Genomic DNA, 16,078 nt, shown 5'->3' on the forward strand with positions numbered 1-16,078 from the left:
TTCTCCTCTTGGAGTCTTAGCTGGAACGCAGGGTCAAAGCGGCCTGGGATACCTCCATCCACTCCACAGAGCCTGGTCTACACCCCACTCTGGACGAGACTGCAAACAGGCAGCCCACAGACTGAGTCCAGCAGGGATCCACTTTGTCCAGCCCACCGGATAATGGCCCACAAAGTGTTTTAACATTTTTAAAATTAGTTGCCCACATGTAATAATTGGGAGAATTCACCTGAAAACCCAAATTTTCTGCTTCTTCACATACATACAATGTGCCGAAAACAGGCCCCTACCCCTATAGAATAAAAGTCAGCTAGAATCGATTAGCAGCTGCTCTGGAACGGCATGACCATCCAGTGTGCCCATCTCCACCACTCCCTACTGTCTCTCATTACCAGCTGGCTTCACTCATACCTGTGATCTGCCCGGTGCCCAGAGCATCGGAATTTGAGACTCAACTCCAAGTTCTACAAGGACGGAGACTCGTGTCTGTCTTGTACACTGACAGGTCCCCCGTACCCAGACTGGTCCCCGGCATACAACTGCAAAGACTCAGCTCTGCGGCTGTAGCTCAAAACAGCCACAGAGAGTATGTGAACAACGGATGTGCTTGCATTCCAATAAAACTTCATTTGCAAAAACAGGTGGGCGATCTGACTTCGTCTACAGGCCGACCCCTAACCCAGCACAAAACGGTCTGCTCATTCCCTGTGCTCGTGTGTCCCCTCCACCCTCTGGCTCCATCATCCGTGGCAGTGAAGAAACAGAGACCAGCATCAACCTGGACGCTGAGGTCACTGGTTCGAAACCCAAACCCCGGGCTTGTCTGGTCAAGGCACATATGGGAGTTGATGCTTCCTGCTCCTCCCCCTTCTCTCTCTCTCTTTCTCCCCCACCCCTCTAAAATGGATAAATAAATAAAGAGAATTCTTAAAGCTCCTCCCCCCTTCTCACTCTCTCTTTCCCCCACCCTCCTAAAATGAACAAAAAGAATTCTTTAAAAAAAAAAAAAAAGACACACATACCTTGTCCATACATAGAAAAAGAGTCAGGAAAGTTATAAAGACCGTTTCTGGTCAAAGAACATGACATCAAATGTCACCATCAAGCAATGACACAATGCTAGGATTATGGCAACAAGCCAGCCAAACCAAGAGGAGCCATCCAGATACCTCTTCCAGTGTGGAGTACTTTACACTACAGTCACCGAAAGACACCTGCTGAAAATGCACATTCCCGGGGCCAGCACAGGGCATGTGCTCCGGTTGGGGCACAAGCAGGAGTTTGTGTCTATCTCCCCTCCTCTCACTTAGAAAAGAAAAAAGCATCCTTGTTAATAAGCGAGAGTGTGTGTGTGGGTGGGGGGTGATCTCCCCCGTGATTTGCCTAATTACTTAAACCACAACAGAACCTAATTTGAAGCAACTCCACTACCCAACTTCTAAAAAATAAAAAGTACTTCCCAGTTCAAAGATGAATATGACTAGTACTTACCAAATGTATCAAGTATGTCAGTGATAAGGACAAATTTGCTTGGGTAGAACTGAATAACACTTGTGTCCGAAAGAAGCTTTGAACACTAAGAAAAGATAAAAGAAAAATAATTCACTCTGTCATGTCCATGGTTGGAACAATACAAGCCTGGAAAATTAACAGTTCCTACAGACAAGTGCAGGTGCTGACCACGTGCCAAGCCCTTGCTAACCACTAAAAATATATATCATGATAAGCAAAACTGCTGTGCTTTAGACAATGGGAGCGAGACTCACTCACAACAGTGCCAGTTAGGGAAGACACCACCACATTCCCAGGTAATCCAGAGGACCACGGAGTCTGCTCACACACTGAACTGCGGTCAGTGCTCAAGGTCACCAAGGGAAGTCAGTGACACGGCTCCCGCAGTGACTGTCCTCGCAGGTAACTCCCGTTTTGGTTGAAACTACTTTTCAGCACCGCCAGCTCTGGTTTATTTCAGGATGGTCTCAATTCTTAAACATTCTTCGTGTGTGTGTGTGTGTGTGTGTGTGTGAGAGAGAGAGAGAGACAGAGAGAAACAAAGAGAGGGACAGAAGGGAGAGAACAGGAAGGGAGAGAAGCATCAATTCTTCGGTGTGGCTCCTTACTCTCCTTTGTTGCTCACTGATTGCTTTCTCATATGTGCCTTGACTGGGGGGCTGTCGTCTTTACTGTGAAATGACCCCGCAAGTAAATCTCCAGTTTCTTAAAACTAGCATCTGCCTCTTATACTCAGTCCCAAATTTCCCTCTAAAGAAAACAGGACAAGTTTCAAAGAGTACATGTTTCTCTGGAACTATGATCTTCAACGTTGGAAGAGTCTTGGTCCCGCAAGGACTTGCTCGATGTCCACGCTATCACTCCAGCCAGGGGCCATGGACATGTTCTGTACTCTTCACAGAAAACTGCAGCCACCTTGGCCTTAAATAACCCAGATTATGTCATTGTTTATAATCAGAAACAAAAAAATTGATTTCTATTTTGAAGAATTATTTAATGTCCCAGATTCTTTAAAAATTCAAGTCAGCATAAGAAACTAAAAAAACCATGCCCTATTTTATCATTCTACTGGTTGGCTCTCAGACAGAAAAATATCATTTAAAAAATATTTGGGCATTTAATATGCCTTTCCAACCTGTAGAGAAGGGTTACAAATTCCTCCTATCAAGAAGGTTACATTGCCTGATTGGTGGTGGTATAGTGGATAAAAGTGTTGAGCTGGGATGCTAAGGTCCCAGGTTTAAGCCCTGAGGTTGCCAGCTTGAGCACGGGGTCACTAGCCTGAAACCCAAGGTCACTGGCTTGAGCAAGGGGTCACCGGCTTGGCTGGAGCCCCCAGTCAAGGCACATATGAGGAGCAATCAATGAACAACTAAATAGATGCAACTATGAATTGATGCTTCTCATCTCTCTCCCTTCCCCACGTACGCTCCCTCCCTCCCTCCTTCCCTCCTCCGTCCCTCTCCCTCTCACATACACTAAAAAAATAAAATAAAATAAAGTAGGTCACAAAGGGACAGGGGAGGAGAAGGCAGGACAGGGTCAGGGCTGATACATGGTGATGAAGGAGCGTGACTGGGGCTGGTGAACACAACACCCCATACAGAGGATGCAGTATAGAACTGTACACCTGGAACCTGTGTAATTTCATTAACCAAGATCACCACAGTAAATACAACAGAAAATATCTTTTAAGTAGGTTATCATCTGTTCTCACTTTGCTACCCAATATCTAAATTGTTAGACTCATCAAGTTTCTCCTTAGCATCACCACATGCCTAACAGTAAACAACGTGTGCAATTTGTAAAACATCCCCTTATTCCACCCAAATGTTCCTGGAGGGGCAGGGAAAGGGAGGGACATGCAAGCTGTTGCAACAATGGTGTGACACCAGACGCGGCATTTGGAGGTACTCAGAACTGTTTCCTCTGCCTTGCTTTGTGTTTTCCATACGCCCTTTATGAGTGTTCCAACTTAAACAAACCATTACCCCATGAGATTTCAGGGCTCGAAAAAGCAAACAACTCTGAACCTTAGAGACTGTTTACAATACACAGTTCTTGGTTCCTAGGATGTCACATCTCCCAGGCTCCTACACAGAGCCCCGCACCGATGAACTGCTGCCCACTGGGGAGGGGAGAGAGAATTCAAACAGACGACTTCAAATTAAACCCAGCGGGGGCTTCCCAACAACTCTGCACTGATTCTTCTCCTAAGCTGGTGTCAAAGAATATATATTTTATAAGAACAGAAAGCAGTTTTTTAATCCAAAGGTAAAGTTATAATAACGTTATGAATTGAAGTTACCTTTTAAATCACAAATTTGAAGATTCCACAGGTTTTCAAAGCGTTGGTGCAGTTTCATAATCAGGCACCCCAGGATATATATTAAAAATGCAGATGCCCTGCTCCGTGCCAAGCCTACTCTGAAAGTCCTCCAGGGAGGCACCAGGAGACCAGCCCATTAACAAGGGCTGCAGGTGACAGCGTCACTGAATCTAGCTTCACTGAGCCACCAGAATGTGCAGCGGACTCTGGACGGACTGAGAGCCCTCCAGTCCAGTGTTCGGATCATCTGGGGAAGCTTTCGGAAACAGTGGTGCCTGGTCCCACTCCCAGAAACCCTGACAAGGCCACTCGGGGATGCAGCGTGGACTCGGGATCTCGCAAAGCTCCCACATGGTTCTAACATCCAGCTGAGGCTGAGAACACCGTCATAAACATTTTCTGAGGGACCCACCGATAAATTACTGTGCCTGAAATACTTGCTATCAAATTATTAACGTGCTAGAAAAATATTAAAAGGGTGTTTTCATTTCCAATTACAATATTCTAGAGGAATACTAGCAGCTTCTAATTAACTCGGGGTTTTTAAAAAATGGAATAACTAAAACGAATGGATCAACTGCAAGACAACCCCCTGGGGCTGAGCACTTACGAAGGGGGAATGCATGGAAGGACACAGACCAATTCCCCAGAGGACAGCTACTCCCCAGAGTATGTGACAAAAAGATTCAATAAGAAAGATACAAGTAACATAAAAAATGAGCAAAAGGACCTAACAAGGTGATGGCGCAGTGGATAGAGTGTTGGACTGGGATGCGGAGGACCCAGGTTTGAAACCCCGAGGTTGCCAGCTTGAGCCCAGGCTCATCTGGCTTCAGCCAGGGCTCACCAGCTTTGTGGGGTCTCTGGCTTGAGTGTGGGACCATAGACATGACCCCATGGTTGCTGGCTTGAGCAAGGGGTCACTCGCTCTGCTGGAGCCCCCTGTCAAAGCACATATGAAAAAGTGATCAATGAACAACTAAGGTGCCACAACAAAGAACTGATGCTTCTCATCTCTCTCCCTTACTGTCTGTCTGCTCCTCCTTCCCTCCCTCTCAATCTCTCTCTCAAAAAAAAAAAAAAAAAAAGGATATGTAGGGAGTGTTTCCTGGAATTGTACAGTGTACGACCTGTGTACCTGCACATGGTGGCTCTGGGATGAGCCATCTCATCGAAACACCACTTTACAGGAAGTATGTAAAATAGAACAGACAAAAAAAGTAGGGTAAGACCCTGAAGGCAGACCTCAGAAACCCCTGACTATCCACAGGGAGTTTGACGTAGTAAATTCTGCAATAGAAGAAAAATTCACTGGACCTGACCTGGATGACTATTTTTAGAGCCTTCACTTTCTGGTCTGAGGCCCAGGCGTCCTTCAGCGACTGGTCAAGCTCCTCTATGCGGTTCACATAGTCCTGCTGAGTCAAATTCAGCAGCTCCTTCTGGGATCCCTGTGGGTAGGAAGCAGGAAAGTGTAAGCACAACAGGTAAACACTCTTTGACTTTTAATCCCATAAACAGTCTTGATTAAGCGTTGCTCTCTAAGTTTTCCTCATGTGCCCACCAGGGTTGGTAACTGTCTTGTGAACAAAGAGGCTGAATTTTCTGCAAAGATGGGCAGAGCACAGTGACTGAGAGACTGGCCTTGGAGGCAGGCCTGACCTAGGCCAGCTCCCAGCTTAGCCACTAACTGCCACACGACTCAGGGTGAGCTCTTTCCTCCCAGCCTCACCTGTGAACAGAGACAACAAGGATGACAAATAGTTCTCGGGGCCTACTGTGCACTAGGCACGGTACACCAGATGCTCAAGACACAAAGATCAGCAAAAAGACGTTATTTCTTTTATTCCTTAATTTTTATTTATTGATTTGGGGGAAGGGGAGAGGTTGCTCCACCCATCCTTGCATTCCCTGGTTGATTGCTGCACGCACCCCAACGGGAGAGCAAACCGAAGCCTCAGTGCGTCAGCACAAAGGTCTAACCAACCGAGTGAGTATTTCTGCACTAAGGGATTTTAAGGTACAGAGGACAAGACAGTCATTAACACACACTGAGATAGATCCCTGAAAGGAAATAGCAGCTCATGAACGCCTGGTGCCCATTCTGAGAACCACGACTATTTCATGCATTACTAAGGGGAAAAAAACTGCTGATCACTGACACGTAGCAAATGAAAGGCATGGCCCAGTTTCACGGCCCAAATGTTGGAGAAAAGATCTATCTAAGAATGGAAGAAACAAGGAAACAAAGAATGGACTCCAGACTGGTGGTCAGGAACGGTGTCTGGAGGGAGTGATGCTTGAGAGGCACCCTCAGGGGCGTTGAGGATCTACGCAGGCTGCGGGGGGGTGTTCACTGGACCCCACACCTGAGAAGGGCACTAAGGACAGAAAGACCACGGCAAACGCCTGTGGCAGAAGAGAGCAAGATCACGACGCAGGAGGGCAGCACAGTCCCCGACGCACAGGACACGCCCACTCATCCCGCCCGTCGTGGAGCCAGCTGCTCCACGCTCACAGGATTAACCCACGCGAGCAGACCACAGACCACAGGTTTTTATACGAGTGTCCCCTTGAAACCAAAGGGAAGAACTCTGTTCAAGAATACAGCTAGACCCCTGCTGGACAGCTTGGTTGGTTAGAACATCGTCCTTAAGGACAGAGGTTGCTGGTTCATCCCCGGTCAAGGCACATACAGGAAGCAAGCAAAGAATGCAACAACAAATGATGCTTCTCTTCCCCCTCCCCGCCCTCTCCCTTCTTCTTTCTTTTTCTCTAAAACTCAATGAAAATTGAGCCCTGGCTGGATAGGCCGGTTGGTTGGAGTGTCGTCCCTACCTGTCTCACAAAAAAAACAGAAAACCCTCAGCAGTTCCCTCTGAGCAGCCAAGGTTGCCTGAGGATGTCTAGACTAAGGCTCTGGGGCATCCTAACGCAAAGTGTGTCCCGCCTGAATTGGGATATAATGGACTATTAGATTCTGCTGACAACCCCAAACTCCGGTGTCACAGCTGCAAGTACTCTGAGCCAAGGGGCAGGGCACAGGGCAGAGCAATGCAACTGCCATATGGCCCGAGGTGGGTTTCAAGGCACCCCGACTCCACTCACACAGCAGGTCCTTCATTCTCATTCTAACAGACGGGAGAATGGGTCCAGAAAAAGTGAATGGCCTGTTAATAAGCAGCAGAGCTAAGGCCTCTAGACTCAGAATAATGACGGTGACAGCAGCTAGTGTGTGCTGGTCTAAGCACTTCTTATACATGAACTCATCTGATACCTGTAACAACTCTAAAAGGCAGGTGCTATGTAGCACCCCCATTTCACAGATAAGTAAACTGAGGCACAGAGCTGTTAAGCAACTTGCCTAAAGCCACAGAATTACCAACAGTGATATTCCAGAGTATGCCAACTCACCTGTCTCTAGAGGCCAGGGCTCATAAGTGCACTGAGACAGGAAGGACTGTCTGGGCACGCCCTGCTTGAGCGCGAGAATATGGCCCACAGTAAGTAAGCAGAATCCAAGAGAAACAGAAATCTAGATTTACGTTAAATCTACAAATGTTTAAACGTTTTCTTAAATATTGTTATTTATTGATTTTAGAGAGAGAGTGAGGAAGGGAGAAAGAGGGGTAGAGAAGGAGGAGGAGAGGGAGAGAGGGAGAGAGAGGGAGGGAAAGAGAGAGAGACACATCAGTTTGTTGTTTCACTTGTCCACGCATTCACTGGCTGATTCTTGTCTGTGCCCTGACCAGGGACGAACCTGCACCCTTGGTGTATTGGTATGACGCCCCAACCGAGACACCAGGCCAGGGCTATCAATTTTTAAGATCTGGCAAATGAGTCATGGTTTTTGAAAGCAACGCAGACCCGTTACGAGTCCTGTGGGCCATAATCAGCCAGCAGAGCAGCCATCTGCATCCTCTGTACAAGGCAAGACCTTTACCCTACGTTTCCCAGGGAGATGGCTCCAGCTGGCGTGTACAGGGAGTGAGATCCTGTCCCCAGACGGCCCGGGTTCACTTAGGCATCCCAGTGAAAAAAGACACCATCAGAAAACCAGCCTGGGGCCCTGGCCGGTTGGCTCAGCGGTAGAGCGTCGGCCTAGCGTGCGGAGGACCCGGGTTCGATTCCGGCCAGGGCACACAGGAGAAGCGCCCATTTGCTTCTCCACCCCTCCACCGCGCTTTCCCTCTCTGTCTCTCTCTTCCCCTCCCGCAGCCAAGGCTCCGTTGGAGCAAGGATGGCCCGGGCGCTGGGGATGGCTCTGTGGCCTCTGCCCCAGGCGCTAGAGTGGCTCTGGTCGCAACATGGCGACGCCCAGGATGGGCAGAGCATCGCCCCCTGGTGGGCAGAGCGTGGCCCCTGGTGGGCGTGCCGGGTGGATCACGGTGGGGCGCATGCAGGAGTCTGTCTGGCTGTCTCTCCCTGTTTCCAGCTTCAGAAAAATGAAAAAAAAAAAAAAAAAAGAAAACCAGCCTGGGCCTGAGGAGGCTCCACAAGCTTGGCCAATGCTCCACTGGCTTCGCTCCTGGTCAGTCGGCGCCTCCCGAGGACCACACACCACGCACAGCTCAAGGGGTAACCAAAGCGCAGCCCCGAGGGGGATCTCACCGCGGGACAGACAAAGGCACCACCGGCCTTGCGCTCAGCCAGCGACCTGCTCACCTCCTCGAAGTCGTCCAGCTCCTCCAGCCTGGTCCGGACCTTCTCCGACATTGCAGACGCGGCAGGCCCAGCTCTGCCTAGACAGACAGGTTCACGTCACACAGGGGGCCTCCCTCTGCCACCAGAACCCCAGAGGAGGGCAGCTCTGACTTTATACTTCATCATTAATAAAGAAGCCAGGAAAAAACTTCAGTCTAACATTTAAAAAGCAACATTCTTCCGTAACCACAGTTCCACCAGAAACATTCCTGGTAAGAAGTTGCTCCCAGATCTCGCAGGGCCAAACTCAGAAAGGTTCTACTGTATTTGATGTTTATACACTTGCACTGTATCATTTTCTTATTCCTAAAGAAAGGCAGTCCAGATAAGGATGCCAAAAATCCATCATGTGATTGTTCTCCATGAACAAGAGGACCTCTCAGGCTTGACTCAGTGTGGAAGGGTTCTACCCTTCCACTAACAAAACAGCAAGCTCAGTCTGCCCGGAGGAGGAAACACGAGCTCAAAGCCCTCGGGAGGACGCTCTGTGCCTCGGTCCATCATGTCAACACAGTTCTCCCACCAGCAGGGACAGGCGGAGAGAGACAAAGGAAAGACATCCGGCCCTGAGCCAGCTCCAGGACAAGGCGACCAGTCCAGATGGCTGTGGCTCTCCAGGGTCTCTAGTTTATTCTTTTAAGTCACCAGCTTCTGCCCTCTGGTGTTAACTCAGATCTGTCTGAAATCAGCCGAGAACATGGTACTATTAGCTAATCACTAACAACTAGTAAAGTTAAGAAGTTTCCAAATAATTAGCTTTCTCTTATTACCTGTTTCTACTTTTCCTTCATTCTAAAATATACACAGAATATGCATATATTGTAACAGACATTAACCCTTTGTGACCACGGAGTTCACTCACTTTCACACTGTGGTGTGAGTACAACACAATTTTTTCTTGCTCTACGTTGATGAATGTCTATTTCCCGCATGGGGCCACTCTGAACCATGCTGTCACGGTCATCTCTGTGCGTGCCTCCTGGTCATCTATGCATGCATTTCTTCAGGGCAGTGCTTCCTGAACTTTACAGGAATCACTCAGATGTGTGACCACGCAGATTCTGACTTTCAGTAGGACTGGCAAGGCCTGAGACTCTGCACTTCCATGAGCTCCCAGCCACCTGCTGATCCCTGAACCACACTTTCAGAAACACAGATGTGGCCTGACCAGGCGGTGGCACAGTGGATAGAGCATCGGACTGGGATGTGGAGAACCCAGGTTCAAGACCCTGAGGTCGCCAGCTTGAGCGTGGGCTCATCTGGTTTGAGCAAAGCTCACCAGCTTGAGTCCAAGGTCGCTGGCTCGAGCAGGGGGTCACTTGGTCTGCTGTAGCCCCCACGGTCATGGCACATATGAGAAATCAATCAATGACCAACTAAGGAACCACAAGGAAGAACTGATGTTTCTCATCTCCCTCCCTTCCTGTCTGTCTGTCCCTCTCTCTGACTCTGTCTCTGCCACAAAAAAAAAAAAGAAAAAGAAAAAAGAAACACAGAAGTGGGCAGAGTTAGAAAAATACTTTCTATAAAAAGCCAGATATAAAATTTTGTAAGTCATACAGTCTCTGTCACAACTACTCAACTCTGCCATTGTAGCACAAAAGCAGCCATAGACAAGATGTAAACAAATTGGAATGGCTGTGTTCCCATAAAACTTTATTAACAAAATCAAACAGCGGGCAGGTTTGGCCTGCAGGACATAGTGTGCTGATTTCTGATCTAGGGTACATCCTAGTAGTAGAACTTGTGGGTCAAGGAATCGGCCGCCCTCAATTTGAATAGATACAGTGGAAGCCCCCCCACACAGTGGGTATTATTTGAATAGATACAGTGGAAGCCCCCCACACAGTGGGTATTATTTTACACTCCCACCAACAATGTACGCGAGTTCCCACTGCTCTACATTCGCTCGAGAGATACTGTCAATCTTTTTATTTTTCCAAACTGGTGGATATGCAATGCTATGATTCACTTCTTTTTGATCAGAGTTATGCCCCCTAACAAAGGTGCTTCCACTCTCTTGATTTCCAGTGTATCCTCTCAAACTGCAAAGAATAGGGGAGAGTTACAGCTGCCACACCAGCAACTTAGACAAAAAACATGGCCGCCCTCATCTGCACCCCAGCGGTACATGATCTATCAGTCATTTCAGAATCACCCGAGAGCTTCAAGAAACAGATCTCTCCCTCATTCTTCAGGATTAGTGCAACAGGGCCAATAGGGCTAGTGGTCGGAACTCGTATAGAACAGCGGCTTTCAAACTTTTTACACCTGGGGACTGGTGAAAATATAAGAATTATTTTGGGGACTGCTATAGCAGAAATCACCCTGAGCGTGAGCTCAATTCAACTAAACTCACCGGGGCTATGCTATGATCTTCATACATCAGAGTGATTAACTCTTCTTGCGAAACAGCGCACAATTTCTGGTGGACCAGTCTGGGGACTCGCAATTGGAAAACAGTGGTCTAGAAGGTTCTCAGGTAACCCTGCTGCACAGCCAGTTTGAGAAGCCCTTGTCCAGAGCTTCTGATCTTGTGCCTTAGCAGAGGAAACCGAGAGGAGCTGTGTTCAGGGACCAGCAGCCAGGCAGTCTGAGTGTGGGACTCCCCTCCCCAGCGTACGGGCATTCTTACAAGGGAGAGACTCTTGCTCTAGAACCCTGAAATCAAGCAGTGAGCTTCCATTTTAGTCTTCTATGTGCCCTGGCCGGGAATCGAACCCAGGTCCCCCACACGCCAGGCTGACGCTCTACCGCTGAGTCAACCGGCCAGGGCCCCATTTTAGTCTCTGTAACTCTTTGGTCTTTTATTTCCCTTTCATCCTCTAAATATGTATTTCAAGTCTACTAATTCTATATATAATCTAGGAAATAATAGCCTCAACTGAATTAATCATCAGAATTAAACAATAAAAACTTTTATTTCGGAAATTATGTTAAAGGTAATGAGAGAATTCTCTATCAAAATAGTAACTACAACAAAAACTCACCTTTTTCAGATCCCACAAACAGATTCTACAGAGACAAAAAAAACTTAGTGAAAATTTTTAAAACTTACTGGATTTTATGACAAAAAACAACTTGTAAGATACTTAAATTAGTATTCAAGAAGCACTAAGACAATGTGACTTATCATTTTCCAACAAAGCCATTTACTTATCAAAATGAAAAATAGAAATATTTATTCAAAGGAGGAAAACACAGCTAAGTAAACACTACCAGAGATTCAAATTTCTACTCAATTCAGAACTCTCAAAGTAAGACAAGTAGAGAATTCTGAAGGCACTGGAGCCTTGTGGCAGCATCTAGCTTACTCTAAATCCGGGACTCACAACCTCAGCACTGTTGACATGACGGGCTGGAAAACTCTGGTGTGGGGCTGTCTTGTGCACTGTAGGGTGTTTAGCGGCATCACTGGTCACCACCTACAAGATGCCAGTAGCACCGTCATGGTTGTGACAATCAATGTCTCCAGACACTGCAGCATACACGAGGAGTAAAATTACTCCTGGTTGTGAATCAGTGCTCTAAATTAACTGAATGCAGTCAGACAATAAGGAAAATAATTTAATAGTCCAACATTTCTACCTGCCATTCTGCTCAGTAAGAACCTCCCCTGAGAGAAAGGGGAAAGGACAGGTGCTGTGGCAGGGCCTTCCCGGTCCTCTCTTTCCTCCCTGTTCATAGCCCAGATTTCTGATGGACACACTGTCTCATTCCCCAGCCTCCCTTGCATCTGATACAACTTGTGGCTACATTGCAGACAAATGTAACTGGATGTGTTCAGGGGTCTGCAGGAAGTCTCTAAATGGAAGAGGTACATCCTACTTTTCACTTTCCTCCTAACAATTTGGACATTAGATGACACTGCGCCCCTAACATGAGGGATCTGATGCGATCTCTGGGTCGACACTGTCAGAACTGAGTTGAATGGCAGGACCCAGCTGGGGTGGCAGAACTGCTTGGTGTGGGGGAGGAGCTCACACACTGAAATTGGGTGAAGATAATAACAAAAGGAAATTACGACTAAATTTGAGGCAGACTCCGGGAGAAAAGTCTGCTGGCACTCACAATAGAAAGCTTTTCTGTGGTCGTGTACCGTGCAAGGATTTCTCCCCGTTTGCTGGCCCAAGACTCAAAGTCTGATCCTACAGTGGAGGTATCATCTCTGTCACGTTTCCTTCTGGAACTGTCCTAAGGAGAAGCAAGACAATCTGTTGAGCAGCATTACCATTTTAATCTTTATATATATATGTAAACACAACTATATAGTCAGTAGCATGGTATTGTATAATTGAAATTTGCTGAGAGAGAACTCATTCTCACAAAAAAAGGTTAAATATATGAGGTGATGGATGTTAAATAACCTGATGGGTGGAAATATTTTCACAATGTATACATATAGAAAATCATCACATGGTATACCTTAAATAACTTACAATTTTATTTGTTAATTATACCTCAGTAAAGTTAAAAAAAGAAAAAGTATAAGAAGCCTGACCGGTGGTGTCACAGTGGATAGAGCATCGACCTGGGATGCTAAGGAACCAGGTTTGAAACCCTGGGGTCGCTGGCTTGAACACAGGCTCACCAGCTTGAGCGCAGGGTCACAGACATGATCCCATGGTCACTGGCTTGAGGAAGGGGTCACTGGCTCGGCTGGAGCCCCCCAATCAAAGCACATACAAGAAGCAATCAAAGACCAGCTAAAGTAATGCAACTATGAGTTGATGTTTCTCATTTCTCTCTCTTCCTGTCTATCTCCTTCTATGCCTCTCTGTCTATCTCATTTAAAAAAAAAGTATAAGCAGAAGGCAGCTAGTACCTCACTATAAAATAAAATAGATCCATCTAAATGTTTGTTATGATAAAAAAAATTTTAGGCCAATTCACCACAAATGGCCAATAAACATATCAAATGATGCTAAAACTCATTAAGAATCAAGGAAAGGCAAACTGAATAAGACCATTTTTCAACAATCAGAATGTCAGAGTTACTATGACTAATACTATCCTGCATGGAAAGGGGGCAAAGAGACAGACACTCTGAAATATTCTTGGTGGGAGTACAAACAGGTGAAGCCTTTTTTGGGGCAACAATTTGGCAATAGTCATCAAACCTTACTACATATTTCCTTAACTCAGTAATCAGCTTCCAAGAAGCTATCCTGAAGAAACCAGTACATGAACGCAGCAAGATGTATGTATGTTCAAGGACAAAGGCACCACTGTCTATACTCGCAAACACCAAAAACAGTCTCTGTTCATCAGAAAAGGAATAGAGAATTAAACTACATAGTACCCATTCTTAGAATGTAAAGCAGCCATGCAAAATAAGGTTATTCTATTTTTTTAATTTTTATTTATTTACTTATTTTTGTATTTTTCTGAAGTTGGAAACGGGAAGGCAGTCAGACAGACTCCCGCATGCGCCCGACCAGGATCCACCCGGAATGCCCACCAGGGGGCGATGCTCTGCCCATCTGGGACGCTGCTCTGTTGCGACCAGAACCATTCTAGTGCCTGAGGCAGAGGCCATGGAGCCATCCTCAGCGCCCGGGCCAACCCTGCTCCAATGGAGCCTCGGCTGTGGGAGGGGAAGAGAGAGACAGAGAGGAAGGAGAAGGGGAGGGGTGGAGAAGCAGATGGGTGCTTCTCCTGTGTGCCCTGGCCCGGAATCAAACCCGGGACTCCTGCACGCCTGGCTGACACTCTACCACTGAGCCAAAAGGCCAGGGCCAATAAGGTTATTCTAGAAGTATTAACACGAAAAGTTCTCCAAGACACAGTGCCATGTTAAAAAACAAAGTTATCTAGGCCCTGGCTGGTTGGCTCAGCGGTAAAGCATCGACCTGGCATGCGGGGGACCCGGGTTCGATTCCCGGCCAGGGCACATAGGAGAAGCACTCATCTGCTTCTCCACCTCCCCTTCCTCTCTGTCTCTCTCTTCCCCTCCCACAGCCAGGGCTCCATTGGAGCAGGGATGGCCCGGGCGCTGGGGATGGCTCCTTGGCCTCTGCCCCAGGCTCTAGAGTGGCTCTCGTCGCAAAAGAGCAACGCCCCGGAGGGGCAGAGCATCGCCCCCTGGTGGGCAGAGCGTCGCCCCTGGTGGGCGTGCCAGGTGGATCCCAGTTGGGCGCATGCGGGAGTCTGTCTGTCTCTCCCCGTTTCCAGCTTCAAAATAGAAAGAAAAAAACAACAACAAAAAAAAACAAAGTTATCTAAGACATATCATATCAAAAATAAAGTATAAGTATAGATCAAATTATGTTTTTAAAAAAGGTAAATGTATGCAATGGCAGTATAGAATGATGGTTGAGAATGTGGATTCTGAAGTCATACTGGCTGGACTGGAATTCCAGCTTAGGAGCCTGGCCTGTGGTGGCGCAGTGGGTAAACCATTGACCTGGAATGCTGAGGTCACCAGTCCGAATCCCCAGGCTTGGCTGGTCAGGGTTCACATGGGAGTTGATGCTTCCTGCTCCTCCCCCCACTTCTCTCTCTCTCTCTCTCTCTCTCTCTCTCTCCCTCCCTCCCTCCCTCCTCTCTAAAATGAATAAATAAAATTGTGAGAGAAAAAAAGGAATTCCAGCTTAGATGTGCCTTAACATCTCTACTCCTCCATGTGGACTCCTATCTAGTCTGTTTATCTATCTGTGTATCTATCTATCTATGTATCTATTTATCTATCTATCTATATATCTATGTATCTATCATCTATCTATGTATCTATCTATCTATTTATCTATCTGTGTATCTATCTATCTATGTATCTATTTATCTATCTATCTATATATCTATGTATCTATCATCTATCTATCTATTTATCTATCTATCTATGTATCTATCTATTTATCTATCTATCTATGTATCTATCTATGTATCTATCATCTATCTATCTATTTATCTATTTATCTATCTATCTATATATCTATGTATCTATCATCTATCTATGTATCTATCTATTTATCTATCTGTGTATCTATTTATCTATGTATCTATCTATCTATGTATCTATCTATCTATCTTTTATTACGGGGGAGAGTACAGATGCAGTTCCCCACTACCACAAGTTATGCAGTCGAGTTTCCTGCATGTGGAGAAATCACAGGGGTCAGCACATCTGGAGTGCAATGGATAAGTCTCACCCTGGGAAAACCACCTTTGTGATCATGGTGTCTCCCCTGCCAGGTAATCTTCTCCACGTGGGCTTCTTTAAATAAGGATTATAATACCTCTGTCACAAGGTGGTATGAGAACTAAACTTAGAATGCACTTAGAGCCTGACCAGGCAGTGGCGCAGTGGATAGAGCATCGGACTGGGATGCAGAGGACCCAGGTTCGAGACCCCGAGGTCGCCAGCTTGAGCGCGGGCTTATCTGGTTTGAGTAAAAGCTCACAGCTTGGACCCAAGGTTGCTGGCTCGAGCAAGGGGTTACTCGGTCTGCTTAAGGCCCGCGGTCAAGGCACATATGAGAAAGCAATCCATGAACAACTAAGGTGTCGCAATGCGCGACGAAAAACTAATGATTG

General features: G+C 46.7%; 1 protein-coding gene and 1 non-coding gene across 2 annotated transcripts in view; both read right to left on the reverse strand.

Moving 5' to 3' along the window:
- Nucleotides 1-16,078, reverse strand: part of VPS35L (VPS35 endosomal protein sorting factor like) — a 98,929-nt gene that overhangs the window by 71,407 nt on the left and 11,444 nt on the right. The window contains exons 4-8 of the mRNA XM_066275960.1: nt 12,617-12,739; nt 11,536-11,560; nt 8,507-8,583; nt 5,164-5,292; nt 1,492-1,576 (exon numbers count right to left, since the gene is read on the reverse strand). Coding sequence (XP_066132057.1) covers nt 1,492-1,576; nt 5,164-5,292; nt 8,507-8,583; nt 11,536-11,560; nt 12,617-12,739 — 439 coding nt within the window. The remainder of the gene's footprint in view (nt 1-1,491; nt 1,577-5,163; nt 5,293-8,506; nt 8,584-11,535; nt 11,561-12,616; nt 12,740-16,078) is intronic.
- On the reverse strand, nt 15,581-15,744 carry LOC136336765 (U1 spliceosomal RNA). The gene has a single exon (XR_010731586.1). It is a non-coding gene; the product is annotated as a U1 spliceosomal RNA (small nuclear RNA).

This window comes from Saccopteryx bilineata, chromosome 4 (genome assembly GCF_036850765.1).
Source record: "Saccopteryx bilineata isolate mSacBil1 chromosome 4, mSacBil1_pri_phased_curated, whole genome shotgun sequence".
Lineage (NCBI taxonomy): Eukaryota > Metazoa > Chordata > Mammalia > Chiroptera > Emballonuridae > Saccopteryx > Saccopteryx bilineata.